This window comes from Prionailurus viverrinus, chromosome D4, assembly GCF_022837055.1.
Source record: "Prionailurus viverrinus isolate Anna chromosome D4, UM_Priviv_1.0, whole genome shotgun sequence".
NCBI lineage: Eukaryota > Metazoa > Chordata > Mammalia > Carnivora > Felidae > Prionailurus > Prionailurus viverrinus.
In genome coordinates this window covers 90732694-90748665 of record NC_062573.1, presented here as the reverse complement: position 1 = coordinate 90748665, position 15972 = coordinate 90732694, and the positions used below count along the sequence as shown (strand labels likewise).

Below are 15972 nucleotides of genomic sequence, written 5' to 3'. Positions count from 1 at the left end.
CCTACCCAGGAACAGTGGGAGGAAGGTGGGAAAGAGGCTGGGGACAGACTGTCGGTGGCACTGCCACATAGATGGACCAAGATCTTGGCTTCTCGGTCACGGGCATCTGGCTGGGGCTTGGCGGCCCCAGGCCACCTGTTGCTAGCTACGGGCGCTTCTGTTTATTTGCACGGTGCGAGGCACAAACACCAGTGATTTTTTTGTGCTGTGACACATCATGGGTTAGGAAGCCCTGGTGCATTGAACATCTGCCGTTTCGCCTACTGTTGTGTTCTGTTCTCCTTCCGGGGTCAGAGCCTTGATTTCTACATCCTGTCCACCACCAAGCCCATGTGGATGGTGGAGACTGAGCCCAAACACCTACCCTGCCCAAGAAGGGGCAGGGGATCAGGCCTGGCCAATCAGGGCATCAGAATCTCCTGGTCTCCGCAATTGGTTCAGAGGCAGACATGTGACCCAGAACTGGCCAATCAGTGTACTTCACAATCCCTGCTCACAGTGGCCGTTTCAGGGATCGGCAAGGCTCTAAAGTTGGACCAAGGAATCTTAATCTGAAGGCTGCCGTAGCTTCTGTGCCCTTCCCCCTGAGGATGGAACTGTTCCTGGTCATTTAGCTACACGAGGCAGAAGCTTGTAAGAGAACAAAGCCAAGATTGGGAAGCACAGCCAAGACATGGCGACACATACCCAATACTGATAACATCCCTTGGTGACCTAGATCCAGCTGTGCCTGAAGCTGTGCCCGAGCTTTTCAATCATGTAAGCCAATAAATTCCACTTAAAAAAATATCGAGCCGGTTTGAGTTGAGATTTGATTACGTGCAACCACGTTCTACTTTTTAAAATTTATTTTTTTATTTTTTTAATGTTTATTTTTTGAGAGAGAGAGACAGAGACAGAGACAGAGCATGAGCATGAGCAGGGGAGGGGCACAGAGGGGCAGAGAGAGGCAGAGACACAGAATCCGAAGCAGGTTCCAGGCTCCGAGCTGTCAGCACAGAGCCCGACGCGGGGCTCGAACTCACCGACTGTGAGATCACGACCTGAGCAGATGTCGGATGCTTAACCGACTGAGCTCCCCAGGTGCCCCACTACTTTTTTTCCCTAATGTTTACTTATTTATTTTGAGAGAGACACAGATTGAGAGAGAGAATCCCGAGCCGCCTCCTCTATGTGCACGGAGCCCGATGCAGGGCTCTAACTCATGATGGGGAGTTCGTGACCCGAGCCGAAATCAAGACTTGGACGCTTAACCGACCGAGCCACCCAGGCACCCCCGCATTCTACTTTTAGAGAATGTCACGCATCCCAGAGTTGGAACGTGGGTTGCATGTTTGCTGCTGCCCCAATCACCGTGACCAAGGTTTGTGAGCTACACCGATCGCCCAGGCCTGGAGCGCTCCCCCCCCCCCCCTTCCTGGAATCAAAGGCCATGCCGCACACGGTTCCCCAGTTCAGTCACCTCTGAGTGCCCTCCGGCCCCCCGGTGAGGGATTGAGCCCTGTGTCCCGGCCACTTACCGTGCCACGACCCCAAACGTCATGTTTGGAGGGAGGGAGGGCATTTCCTTCTTGACGTGCCGGTCATCCTGGTCACTGATGCGGATGTCGTTGAGCTGGCGGTAGAGGAAATTCTCCCGAGCAGTCACCAGGCCGGCTTTCACCGCCCCGCGATTCATGGCAATGTAGTTCCGGGTCAGCTCGTGGGGGCACGTGGGCTGCTGCCTAAACACATTCCAGTGTCCAAGGGCTGAGGGCAGGGAGGGACGGAACGGTGGTGCGGCGGTCAGGCCGCGGCACCTGACCGAGAAGAAACTGGGGCGTGTGTGCCTCCCATTAACCCGGGGCCTGCTGTGTGACGGCCCTGCGTGGCCTTCTGGAAAGGGAGGGGTCAGGATTCCCAGAGATTCCGGAGGGCACCAGAGCATCCTTTGCCAAGCCGGGTTCGCCTGGCCTTCACCTCCTTGGGGCCGTCAGAGGGTTGGTCCTGAGCCCATTCTGTGCTCGAAGCTCAAACGGGGCGGGGCACCAGGTTCCACCCTGGCTGGGGCCCATGCTGTTTCCCTGACACCTTAGACCCGGACCCTGCCTGGACCTCCCCGTCTCGGCCAAGCCCAGACTGCGGTTTTCCACCAGAATCACGCTGCGGGGCAGGCCCCGGGACTCTCTGGCTCTTTCCCTGGAGCGCGGCCAGCCGCCTAGGTTGAGAGCTCATGCCCCCCGCCCCCCCCCCCCCCCGGGGCTCCAAAGTACGCCTGCTCACCTTCGGGGACCCCTCCATCCAGCCCGCGGACGTAGAGCCCGTAATTGAAATCAATTCCAGGCAGAGTGTAACTTCTTTCTCGGGGCTTCCCAAGTTCAGCCTGTGTGGGGACAGAGAGAAAGCCAAGGTGAGGAGCGAAATCGCAGATCAACCGCATCACGACAAGTTCAGCCACAGGAGTCAATCAGATGCTCACTTGGCCGCAGGCCCCGTGGGTGACCTTCAGGGCCACTAGGGTAAGGATGACACTGCCCTCCACCGTCACCTCCGGCGCGAGGTGAGCGCCGGGGGCACTGGGCATCGAGACACAACCGGGAAAGCCTGCCCGGTGTGCTCGTGACAGGGGACAAGTGAGCAGGGTCAGGAGGACCCCCGAGGCCTTGAAAGAGGAGGTGCGTTTGTGTGAGGGGAGGGGCGCGCAGCAGTCCCTGGGGGTCCAGCCTGGCCCTGCCGGCCCAGCGCTGAGTGGCCCAAGGGGACACACAGGAAGGCGTGGTTCACAGACGTTTACCTGGAGGCCCCTGTTCAAGGAGGGGCCATCTTTCCTACCTGACTCTTCATTCCTACCAAAGACGGCTTGTATCATCCTCACCGGAGCCCGTGAGGACGTCAATGCTCCTTGAGTCCTCGCCTGCAGGTGGGGATATGGTAACAAGGCCCACCATGACCTTCCCGGTGGCCGGCCAGCTCTCCTCACTCTCCGGGTGAACTCCTTGCCCCGCGAGAAGGGGGTCGTAGGAACAAAATCGGTCTATTACCAACCACGTGACTCCCCCATCCTATAGACAGGGAAGCGGACACCGAGAGAGGTGCTCGTGACCCACGGCTCCTACGGGATGGGCTGGGTTTCACAGGCTGGAGTGTTTGGCCTCCGGCCGGAGCTCTTAACCATTAGATTACACGGCCCCCTCTCGGGGCGCCTAGGTGGCTCAGTTGGTTAAGCATCTGCCTTCGGCTCAGGTCATGATCTCACAGGTCATGAGTTCAAGCCCTGCATCAGGATCTCTGCCGTCAGCACGGAGCCCGCTTCGGATCCTCTGCCCCCCTCTCTCTCCGTTCCTCCCCTGCTCGTGCTCTCTCTCTGTCAAAAATAAATAAGCTTAAAAAAAAAAAAAAAAAAAAGATTACACGGCCTCTCTTTCAAGTAGCAGCTGCCTGAGGTCAGAGGTCCTGGCCTGTAAGGCCCGTAGAACATTCAGTGAGCCCGTGCTGAGTTCGGACTGTGTTCCAGATACGATATTTGGTTGTCCCTGTGCTTCTCTCAGGCAGGACCCATCACTATCCCCATTTCTCAGCTGAGGCAGCTGAGGCACTGAGAGGCCAAACGGTTTTGCCCAAGTCCCCACGGCAGGAAGTGGCCAATTTGGGATTCGAACCCAAGCTGTCTGTCTCCAGCCCACACCCAGATCCACCAGTTAAACGAGTATCGAGCCGGTCTGGCTTTTAGTGCCTTCCTTTTCCTGGTGGCTCAGAGCAGGTGCTCTCAATAAATGCCTGAGATTAAAAGCCTCTTCCTCTGGGAAGCCCTCCCAGGTTGCCTTCAGTCCGGACAACTTTCTTTGTTATATGGCATCTCAGGGCCCCGAGCTCTACCTACAGGGCACTTACAAACTTGCGCAGTGGCACCTCGATGGCACCGATGGGCCTCGCCAGCACGACGCTCAGGGAAAGAGTCACGCAGGACCACATACTGCACGATTCCACTTACATGAAATGTCTCAAATAGCCCATTTGAGGAGGAAAAGTGGAGTGAATGGTCGCTTACGGCCGGGAGGGGTGATGGCTACGAGGTGTCCTAAAATGGACTGCGGTGACGATTGCACAAGTCTGTGAACGGGCTGAAAGCCGCGGCACCGTAGGCTTTATTTGGGTGAATTGCATGGTATGTGAATTATGTCTCAGGAAAGCCATTAGAATTACACAGCAGTGTGATCAAGTCGTTAATTGCACGGCCATCAGTTCGATGTCGGTCTCCCCCTGGTGGAAAGTCTCTCCGTCTTTATTTTAAGGTTAATTTTTTGTTAGTTTTTTTTTTTAAATTTTTTTTTCAACGTTTATTTATTTTTGGGACAGAGAGACAGAGCATGAACGGGGGAGGGGCAGAGAGAGAGAGGGAGACACAGAATCGGAAACAGGCTCCAGGCTCCGAGCCGTCAGCCCAGAGCCTGACGTGGGGCTCGAACTCCCGGACCGCGAGATCGTGACCTGGCTGAAGTCGGACGCTTAACCGACTGCGCCACCCAGGCGCCCCTAGTTTTTTTTTTTTTAATAGACCTTAGTTTTTAAAGCAATTTTATGTTCACAGCAAAACTGAGCCGAAGGTGCCAAGATTGCGCCTGTGCCCCTCCCTGACCCCCCTTCTCCTCACTCCTCTTTTTCCCTGTGCCCAGCACAGCACAGATACTAGTAAATAGGGGTGAATGAATGAGGGAAGGAAAGACGGAAGGAAGGAAATGCCTCCTTGGAGACTCTTCTCAGTTCTCGTCTGCACGAGGTTCTCCCTCTTCTTTCCCATCTCAAATCCCAGGTCCCACCTCCCTGGCGAGGGATGGAGTTCTGAGTTCCAGGCAAGTGCACGGGGGCCTCTGCTGGGCGGTTGGCTTTGAACTCCTTCCGCAAGACTCACTCCGAGCTGCAAACAAAGCTCTGGCTTCTCATTTGTTTATGAAAATGATCCGGCCTCTCTGGTGACTGCAGGGGAAGTTAATTAAAATGTGACTTCTCCAGGAGAGGCCTCCGCCTCCCTCAGGGCCAGTGCAGGTGGGCAGACTTCCAGCTGGCAAAGGAAAGACAGACAGACTCAGGAGCTGGCTGTTACTTGGGGGGTGGGGGGAGCGGAGAAGCACGCAGGTGTCTGGGTCTCTGCGCTTTTTACCGAGGGTTGCCTGGGAGTCAACAATTGCCGAAGTACCTGGAAGCCTTAGGCTGCAAGAATCATTCAGATGGGAGTTTCACCCATTCTTTCACTCCACAAATATCTTCCACGGACTCTGCACCAAGCCCTGTGTTGGGAGTTCTAAGCCGAACAAAGCAGAGACATAGCCTTTGCCCTTATGAAATGTACTGTTTTGGAAAAGGGATAATCAAACAAGTAACGATAGTCAAGTGCACCAGAGGGTTAGCTTGGGGGAGCACAGATTGCCTCTAGCTCTAAAAAATTTGAGTCCATCGACTGAGAGAAGATTTTTTGCAATGCAAGTATCTGACAAAGGGCTTTTACCCATCATATATAAAGAGCTGCTACAAATCAATAAGAAAAAAACAAACAGACAATCCTATGGAAGGATGAGCAAGAGACCTGAACAGGCACTTCATTAAGAGGATGTCCAAGTGGCTAAGATCCATATTTCCAGTGGCTTAACCTCTGAGAAATGCAAAATAAAAACTCAATGCTATTGGTGAGAATGCGGAGCAACCAGAACGCAGATGCACTTGGTGGGAGGTACAGACTGGTACAGCCACTGTGGAACCCCATTTAGCAGTGTCTATTAAAGGTAAACACATACCTGATAACCCAACAGTTCCCTCCTGCCCACCCAACAGAAGTGAGTGCCTGTGTCCTACAAAGACCCATCTGAGAACGCTCACAGCATCTCAGTTCCTAGTAGCCAAGTACCGGAAACAATCCCAGTGGCCATTATAAGGTGTATAAAAAATTTGTGATGTATTCATTCTGTAGACTACTCCATAGCAGTCGTTCTCAATCGGGGGCACTTTTGGCCCCCAGAGGACACCTGGCTGTGTCAGAGACATCATGAGTTGCCACCACGTGGGAAGGAGTCCTACCTTCCACGTGGCTGGTGGAGGCCAGGGTTCCTGCTCAACATCCAACCACGCACAATACGGCCTCGCCTCCAACAACAAAGAATTACCCGGCCCCCAAGGCCAACAGTGCCGAGGCTGGGAAAGCCCACACTATGGCAACCAGCGTGGGGCGAAAGAAGCCAGGCGCGCGAGGGACGCGTGGAGGACGCTCGAACGCCATCGGTGTGGGTGCCCTTGGGGCAGGCGTCGTGGCTGAGGCTGCGTCGGAGGCTTCGGGGGATCTGGTCCTGCTTCTTGACCTGATGTGCGTGCCCTTCACGCCTGCTGTCCTCCTTCAGAACCCGCTCATCTGTGATGTGACCGTGGCCACAGGTTGAGACAGCAATGTGTTCCTGATGGCCACAGGAGACACCTGCACGGAAGCACCGTGTAAACCCCGGCAAAACATAAGTGGCGGCAGCAACACGAAGACAATTCGTGGGGTCCCAAAGGGTTCTCTGCTGTGTGCTTTTGCAACGGCGGAGTCCCGTCTGGAATTCTCAGAGCGTTCGTTTTGTCATTTGCTCCGACCATTCCAGCCCGGAGCGTCACCCAGAAGGAAGAAGCTCCCCAAGAATTCGGCGGAGAAGGGGGTTTGGCCTTCCAGCCCCACAGCTGGACTTGCCTCCCTCTCGGGCAGGTCGTGCAGCATCTGAGAAGGCCACTTGTAGGGCACCAAAGGGTCCCCGGGCCCTTCTCAGGTGCGGCCCCAGAACACCCCCAGAGCTGTGTGCCCCCCGACCTTTTCCCGGGTCCCACCCATCCACAAACCCTCCTGGGCTTAAAAGCCCCCTCTCGGCAGTTCAGTCCTTTAGGCCCAGGGGCCGGGTGCTCTGGGGTCCCCGCGCTCACACGTGAATGCCCAGAGGAGTGGCGGACTCACCCCCAACCAGCTCAGCTGGCGAGTGAGAGGAGCTCAAGGGCCCCCCTTGGTGCCAACACCCCCAACCACCACGGTGACCGTGCACCAGCCTCCTTTACCTCCATCACCTCTATCTCATGCTTAGAAGGATCCTGCAAAGCGGTTACTACCGTCCCGGTTTTCAGGTGACAGCGGCCCAGACAGCTTCAGGGCCTTGGTTGCTCCAAGCTGCACAGCTAATGAATGGCCAAGGCAGGATTGGAACCCGTATTTGACTCCGCAGGGTCTTTGCTGCCTCTTAATCACTCACTTGGCATCTAGCATAAACTGCCGGGGACCATTCATCCTCCTTCCTTGTGTGCCAATCTTAGCTCTGCGGGCGAGAGGCTGTTCGGGCAGAGTGGCTGTGCCTTGGATGTCTTTGCACCCCCCCCCCCACCCAGAGAACCAAGGTGGCCTTATGCCCAGGAGGGCCCCATGGGAAGTCCACTGTTTTCATGTATAGTGGGATTGTGGGAAAAGCCACAATCAGAAAACACCGTAGGCCTGTTGTGACCTGGACGCAGGATGGCAAAGTCATGACCGGGTCAGGGGAAAGTGGGCAGGGAAAGAAAGAAAGACACCAACCTTGGATTGGCATTTTGGAGAGACCTGACCGGAAGAAGATTCCTGTGGGTCAGCCAGGGAGGGCAGGAGAGCCAAGGGTTCTCCAAGGGGCTTCTTGGCAGTAAGAAAGAGCATTGAGCCAGAGGTAGAAGGACCTGGCGTCCTTTCCCAGCTCGACCAGAGAGACCTTCTAGAAGCCTATGGAGAAAAGCGTCTAGCAGGTGTCTGGGCACCTCAGGGGAGCTGTGTGAAGCCAGCTAAGGATTGACAAACAGGTGCTCAGAGCTCCTGACCCCGAACTTCCAGATGTGGGCAAGCCAGTCGTGACAGACATCTGAGATCAGCTGCCCTTGATATGCAACATAATTTGAAGTCGAGGGTGGGTCACCTGCTTCCCCGTGGCCACCCCTCCCTCTCTGATATCCGTGAAACTGATGACATTGGCCACAAATCTCAGCTTCGATTGGCCACTCAGCTCCCCAAGCTACCTGCCCCCACCCCCAGCCCAGAACAGGATAAGAGACAGCCCAGAGAGGCAACAGCTCTCAGGCTGGCATGTGCAAAGGTCCTGGGGCGGATGGTGCAGACAGGCTGTTGGGCCACATGAAGGCTGGAAGCACCTTCCCTACACGGGGATCTCTTGGAACCACCGCACTCTCTTTACTGCAGAAGTAAAGAAAGCAACGAGGAAGAGAGAGAACCTTTACTGAGCACCTCCTCCAAGGCTCATGTTATGTGATCTCACTAAGCCAACCTTAGTTCTGAGAACTTACTCTGCCCGAGAGCTTCTTGTGCTTCTCCGGGAACTCCGACAATCCCACTGTGAGGTCGGTCTCTCAATTTCCAGGCGGGAAAACTGAAGGCTCCCCCCTGCCCAAGGCCACCCGGCTAGTATACAGAGCAGCTGAGGGAAAGCTGAGCTCTCTCAGACGTGCTGACCCCACAGCAGGCCCCCCAGCAGCTCTCTGAGGGAGGGAGGTCACATTATCTCCAGTGGACGGATGGGGAAACGGAGGCCCGGGAAGAGAAGGGACCCATGAACCCCTTTCAGCCTGCACATGCGAGCCCCCTCCCGCATTTCCCGTGTCTGATGGCAGAATTCTAAGACGTCTCCTGCAAAATCCTCGAGGCCTTTGAAGGGGCACGCCTTAGCTCCGCACGGCAGGGAAGTGTGACACATGGGCCGCTATTCAAACAGGGCCCGGCAGCCGGGATCCCTCGTGGTCGAGGTGCTCGAATCAAGAGGCATCAGGATGTGGGAGAAGAATCCCGGCTCTGCGTCAGACCACCCCGCCCTCCTCGGCACCGTTCAAACTGTGCCTTTCCCCGAGTTTCCTCCGTCACAGAGTGGCTTGGCTGGAATACAGCTCTGGGTGACAGCTGTCCCCATCAGCAGACAGCTTCATTAAACCTCATTAAGATGTCATCCCTTGCTGACTTAGTTCCCGTCTCTCAGCTCTAATTAAAGCCAGCTCTCTCCCTGTCCCAGGGGCCCTGGGATTCTCTGGGCTCCTTCTGCACCGCCGCTGTATCCGCCGTTTACACAGAGGACCCAGGCCCTGGACCCCCGCACTGGATCAGGCCGGGCAGGCAGCCCCCCGCCCCGCCCGGAAGCCCCCTCGGAGCAGCCTGTCGCCGGCCATGAGGACCACTGGGGCTTTCCAGAGGCGCAGGTGGCGTTCCCCGCAGGCTGCTACCTCGCTCTGAAGTCACCTGAGGCGCCAGGAAGGACGGCCCCTCGCCCTGGAGCCTTGCCCAAGCCGCTTCTCATGAACCAGCTTCGAAATAAGCAACCTGACCTTGCAGTTCAAGTCTAAGAATTTCCCACCCGATACACGTTTGGAAATTCATAACTAGCCCCTGTTTGCCTCCCAAGAGGCGAAAATGGGTGAAATCAGTTGCCTTTATTTCTTGGATGGCCCGGACCGGATCCATCCCAAGGGGCGTTTCCAAGATGGGTTTTCAGCCCGGGAGCTCAACGCCCCGGTTCTGGACTTACCTTAGAAACTCGCTCCCGCAGGAGGAAGCCCCGTAAAGGAATCACGCCCACTTCCTGGCGGCCACACAGAAGGGAGTTCGTTGACCCTCTAGCCCAGCGTCTGAACTAAATAAATGTTTGCCCGACAGCTGAAGAGTCTCCACTTACTTTCTGCACCCCATTAAAGTGTGGCTACGTGAACTCCCGCAGTTACGGCCTGGTAGTTATTAAATAAATATCTGCACATAGCCAAGCCCATTCATGTGCATGCACACACCTACCACTGTGCTCATGGAGGGGTAGTTCATTATTGTAAAACAACTTAAGACCCTCGAATGAAAAGCACAATATAAATGCAAATCGTGGTCCTGATTAGCATAGAGGATATTTATTTATTTCCATAATGAGAACCTCAGATAAACAATCACGTGAAATAAGGTACATTATGCATCAAAGGACTCCAGCACCGTCTCAGAAGCCAGGTTCTTTGAACCGTGTGCCTTGTGTGAGTGGCATGTGAACTTGAATAATGACCCCAGAAAAGGCACGCATGGGAGGACCACGTCCCCCTACATGATCAAAGGCATATAAAATAATGTCAAGTGAAAAAAAAAAAAAAAAACCACAGCAGGATTCACAATCCAACATATACTATGGTTACGGCCACGTGAAGAAAGCTTCACGGAAAAAACATACTGGAAGGAAACACACATCACTGATTGCGTGAGGGCGTGTAGTTAGAGATAGGGAGAGGGTGTCGAGATGTTAACTTGCAGAATCTAAAAAGGCAAAACGCAGAGTTAAAGCGTGAGTTTCTATTCCCCACGGTACCTGCCAAGGGTCAAAGGCAAGGTTCTTCTCCTGTGTCATTACAACCGCAAGGGTTATGATGAGGGCTGGGCTGGCGGCCCCTGGGGTGGAGGGAGGTGTGGAGGGGAGGACGAGGACGGGAGAAGCCGGCTTGTTAATGTCACACGGAACTGAGTTCCAGGTCCGCCACTCCCCGTGTGACCCTGGGCAGGTCGCTTAATTTGTCTGGTCCCGGCTTCCTGCCTGGAACACCTCCCAGAGCTGCATGGAGGGTCTGGTGGCATCCGGCCCTGGGTGTGGCTTCGGCTACGGCTGTGGTTGTAGGTGGTATTGTGGGAGCAGCTCTCCAGGTCAGGCCAAGGGGAGTCCCAGGCAGTGGGACAGCTCTCCGGGCCCCACTGCACCTGCCCTTGCCTGGCTCTCGCGGCCGGCGCTGCCTGGTGTTCTGCCTCCAGCCTGGTTCCTCCGTCTCCCTGGGGCGGCCCGGGGCTCCCTCCGTGCTGCCAGGACCGTTACCGCAACTGATGTATGGCCCCTGCTGTTGAGGCGGTCACGGTGACAGGGCCCCTGCGCTCCCTCCCCGCCCTCCCCTCCCCCCAGACAGCTTGAAACCAGGTCCTTCATTTGCATTTACATGATCTCGCTGTGCAGCTTATGAGATCGAGAGATTTATTTGCTACTTAGCTTGATGTTTGATTACACTCGGAGAAGGCGGTGAGCGGCAAAGTGCAGGGATGCGTCGCTCCGAGCCTGCAGCCTCTGGGGGCCAGTAACTCAACAGCAGGTTTAGGCGGATGAGGGGGAAACGCGCAGCGTTTTGAGAAAGGCAAACGTGAGAGGCTGGAAGGAGAAAACACCATGATCTGGATTTTTTTTTTTTTCTTTTTTAATGAAACCAACAGAAACTGGCTGAGGTGTCATCTGAATTATGAACAGCCCCAAGCAACTCTATGAGTTAGCTCATCGTCCTGGGGAACGAACTCCCAGAAACTTTTCCTTCCGGGCAAAACCAGAGGCTCCTGAAATTGATGGTTCCGCGCCCCCCCTCCCCACCTCCCACCCAAGTAGGGAGGGGTGAGGATCGCCTCCTGCTCATAGGTACGGCTCTCCGATCGCAGCGTGTGGATCAACACTGGCTCTGCCAGTTACACCCAAGCTCCTCATCTGTAAAGCGGGCAAACAATCCCACCCCTTAGGTCCGAAGCTGAGCCGGGTGACCTCAAACCATGGTGGACACAGAGCAGGCTCCCAGTAAACCGGCCGTTTTCTGAAGAAGCAAGGAATAAAGTGAAATGCTCCCGTGGAGAGAGGTCCCTCAGTGCCACGCTTTGCCGTCCAGCGTCACCTACGTGTGGCGCGGGTTGTGCACTGTGGGGGCTGGATTCTAGCTCCCTGGCTGGCCCGGTCCGGATGCCCGCAGCTGGGCAAGACTGCTTTCATAGTAGTCTGTGCTGGGCGTAGTGATGGGCAGAGATCTGCTGCTGCCAGCCTGCACCCTGTGGCGTTCCAGATCCAAACAGAAGTCATCTGGAACATTCCTGAGACATGACAATTTGGTGCTTGTGAGAACATGATCTTGGGGCCAAACCTGCTGGGTCGGGATTCTGGCTTCTCACCTCTGTGTGATTCTGAGCCAGTTGTTTAAGCTCCGAGCCTATAAAACAGATGTAATGAGAGTACCAGCTCACGGGGTTGTCGGAACATTGCATAATGCCGGGCAGGTTCTTAGCAGAGGGCCTGGAAGGTGCTTTTTTTTTTTTTTTAAGTTTATTTATTTGGAGAGAGAGTACAAGCGGGGTGGGGGGGGACAGAGAGAGAGGGAGAGAGAGAGAGATGGACAGAGAGAGAGAGAGAGAGGGAGAGAATCCCAAGCAGGCTCCACACTGACAGCACAGAGCCCAGTGTGGGGCTCGAACCCATGAACCGTGAGATCATGACCTGAGCCGAAACCAAGAGTCGGAGGCTTAACTGACTGAGCCACCCAAGTGCCCTGGGCCTGGAAGGTTCTTACCAAAAAGTAGGCATACTAGCTAGGTGTCTTCATCAGCTTGTCCATTAGTTCTCAGCAACTCTGTCTCCATTTGTGTAAACAGAGAACTGGCCGTAAAATCAATTATGTCCATTTGATGGTTCCTCAAAGAGTTTAACATCAAATTACCCTATGACCTAGCAGTTCCACTCCTAGGTATGTGCCCGACGAAACTGAAGACAGATGTTCAAGCTAATACGTGCACACATGTGTTCACGACAGCATTATTTACAAGTGTCCTGTTTACAAGTGTCCAACAGCCAAGTGTGCATCGATTGACGAATGGATAATAAAATGCTGCCCCACAGTAAAATATTAAGCAGCCATAAAAAGGAAGGAAGTCCTCACATAAGCTACCGCGTGCACGAACCCTCCAAGGCAAAGAAGCCAGACGCAAAGCCACACACCGAATGATTCCATCTCTACGAAACGCCCAGAACTGGCAAATCCACAGAGAAAGAGAGCAGATTAGTGATTGCCAAGGAGTGGGGCCAGGGAAGGATGGCAGGAACGGGTTAATGGGTATAGGATTTCCTTTTGGGCTGATGAACGTGCTTTGGAACTCGACACTCATTGGGGATGTGCTAAAGGCCCGTGAATTGTACGCTTACTAACGGTTCATGGTTAATTTTCTGTAGATTTTGCTTCAATAAAAGAAAAATTAAGACGTCCACAGGAAGGATGTGCCACGCCTCCCATCCGAGCAATTTAGGAAACTCTTTTCTCTCTTTGGGATGAGAAAGGACAGAAATGCAGATAAAGTAGCCGCTGTCTCATCGGGGCACGATGCGTCAGAAAACACCGCTCGACCTTAAGGAGGCGAGGCTGTGTGGCGGCGGTGGGAGGTGCCTCGGCTGGGACTGGAATATTTAAGCCATGTGTCATCTGGATATCCCTGCTCTGATGGTCCGTGTGGCAGAAGCTGGTGAAGGCATGTGTGTTGGAGGTTTGTAGATCTTCCCAAAATAGTTGTTCCAAAGCAGGCCAGAGGCCAGAGGACCAGTGACACTTGCTGGATTCCATTTCACATCACGTCCCTCCTTCGCTTCGAGTGGCCTCAGCTTTGGAAGGCCGCCGTGGGCGGGGAAGAGGAGGACTCGACCGTGAGTCTGGAGCCCTGGGAGCTGGCACCCGTCCGCCTTGCCTGCTCCCCGTGGCCCATGCCTCGTCTGCCCCGGGGGACACTGCAGGAGATCAGTGACTTTCCCAGGCCCAGTCACTGATCCAGCCAGGCAGCTGCTGTGATTCGAGTTTTATTTTGGGGGGTCGGGGGTGGGGGTGTCTCCACATCAGACTTCTTCCGAAGAGCAGGCTCTACGGCTTTCAGAAAAAAAAATGAGAATCCCTCAGTGAGGCCATCTCGGAGGTCCTCACCCGTGCACCTGGTGTAGACAGATGGGATCTGAGCCCAGACTCTATTCCTTCTCCCCGTGTGACTTTGAGCAGGTAATCTGACCCCTTTGGGTCTGTCTGTCATCATTCATGGAACACGGATAACCATCCCCACCTCGGGTGGAAAGACCCGATTCAGACGAGCTCACTGGGACCAGGCACCAAGGGGCACCCGGCAGGCAGGAGGCGTGCAGCGGCTGGGGACGGCGTTTTCCTCCCCTTCTCCAGGCCACTGCTGCTTTAGTAAAGACAAGAAACACCTCCGCACTTACTCTGATGTGGCGTCCAGCACGCCAAGGAGCAAGTTTCCAGACTGCGGAGGAGAGAGAAACAGACCAGGGCCCCCGCCCCCACCGAGGGGAGAGCCACTGGCATTAGGGATAAACGACACATCCTTACGGTTACTTGGTCACTTCAGCCGCCAAGGGTGGAAGCCAGCAGACCACAGAAGCACAGCGGGACCAGGCTCATGAAAGAGGCTCCCCACCAAAAAAAAAAAAGAGCGAGCGAGAGAAAAGAAAGAAAGCAAGAGCCAAAGCAGAGAATGATCTATGTACTTTTCAAAACTTAAAACAGAAATCAAAGGAAAACTGAACTGTTTTAAGTTTTGACAGCTGCAGGGATCATTCTGTTTGGTTACTCTATTTATGTTTTCGTTTTCTTTATAGATTCATTGAAAATCGCATCATGTAATAGGGAAGAAAAATGTTCAGTATTTCCCGCCCCCCATAAACCCTTGTTCCTTCCCGAGAACAGATGAAAACGCCCGCTCCGGTGACTTTCGGTTTGATGTATATTTCATAATATCTCATTGATTGTAAGTTTTATTTCCATGTCAATAAAAAACTGGGATTGTAATAAATGAGAAGGAGTTTAACACAAAATGGCAGCTGACCTGTTAACAGAGGAGGCAGCGGGGCGGAGGAAGAGGCTCTGAAATGAAGCCTGTTAATAAGGATGGCTATTGATTTCACCACGAAGCTGGGTGCCTCTCCAACAGGGATGTGCTCACAGCGTGAGGCTGTCCAGAGGCCTGTGGGTGAGGGGCCACCCATCCAGAAGGGGAGGAGGGCAGAGGAACTCCGGGGCGGGGGGCATCGGAGACCCAGAGAGGGGCTCAGGTGTGCGGGTGACGACGTTCGGAGCAGGGCAGGGTGTCTGGCTCTGTGGGCTGTGGAGGGCAGCAGTGGCTTGGGATCTCAAGACCGTTAAGACCATCTTACCAACAGCTAGTGGACGCCGTGTCGCGTTGAGGGGTGTGCGAAGCAGCCAGGCTCTAAGTGGCTAAAAATCTGCTCGTCTGGGCTAGTTTTAAAACAACTGGACTTGTAAGCTATTGGTGGCGAAGGGCTTTCGAGCTAACGGTCTCAGCCTGCTGTGAAGAAATGACATCCCAGGGACGCATACCCAGATCTATCTTTGGCTCGTCCGTGGAACGGGGAGCCCCAGGTGGCATGGGGGGCTTGGCTGTCGGCACCAGCCTCGTACCGCGTCCTCTCCTTCAGTCTCCGCTTCTCGCCATTGGCCTTCTTTCTGCAACTTGAACTTGCCAGCCTCCTCCCGCGTACGGGCTGTGTTAGTCGCCCCTTCCTCATCCAATCCTGCGCCCCCCTCACTCCTAGCTGAAATGTCACTGCCTTGGGAAAGCCCCCGACTCTGCAGCCCTGCTTAGAAGCCCCCGTGACATGATCTCACGTACTTTCCCCCCGGGACCCATCGCGCTGTAACTGACTGAAGGTTTGGGTGGTGGTTTGGGCCACATCTCACTCAGCTGCACATCAGTTGCAAGAACACCGGGTAAGTCTGTCCCATTCGCCGCGGTGTCCCCAGGGCCCAGCACACAGTAGGTCTTCAACACGCACTTTGGGAAGACTCAGGCGACTGACTGCCAGGGAGCAGCGGTGCGGGCGGCCGACGTTCTGGAAGCCCATAGAAGCAGTGCTCCTCCCAGGCCTGGCCTGTCTGGGGCAGGTCTTCTAGAACAGAGTGTGGGATCTGTTCCCAGGTTCTCTAGGGATCTAGAGACTGCCAGCCCTGTCCCACAGTGGACCCCACAGAGAGGCTGCAGTTTCTAGGCTCAGGGGGAACACCAGAACTGGACAGTGTCCCGCCTTGCGGCTACGATAGGCAGGCAGGAACCAGGAGGTGTGGGAGGCTAAGAGAGAGGGTCAGTCCAGGAGGGCAGCCCGGAGGAGGCTCCCTCCCCGCTCCTCTGGCCTCTGCGATCCC

At 54.9% G+C, this 15972-nt stretch overlaps 1 protein-coding gene across 3 annotated transcripts in view; it reads right to left on the bottom strand.

Moving 5' to 3' along the window:
* The window catches only part of CFAP77 (cilia and flagella associated protein 77), a 131612-nt gene that overhangs the window by 57424 nt on the left and 58216 nt on the right, over positions 1-15972 (bottom strand). For all 3 annotated transcript variants that reach the window (XR_007146561.1, XM_047831517.1, XM_047831516.1), the window contains exons 2-3: positions 2263-2362; positions 1521-1749 (exon numbers count right to left, since the gene is read on the bottom strand). Coding sequence is in view for 2 of the 3 variants with exons in the window: in XM_047831517.1 (XP_047687473.1) it covers positions 1521-1749; positions 2263-2362 (329 nt within the window). In the remaining variant the exon portion in view is untranslated. The remainder of the gene's footprint in view (positions 1-1520; positions 1750-2262; positions 2363-15972) is intronic.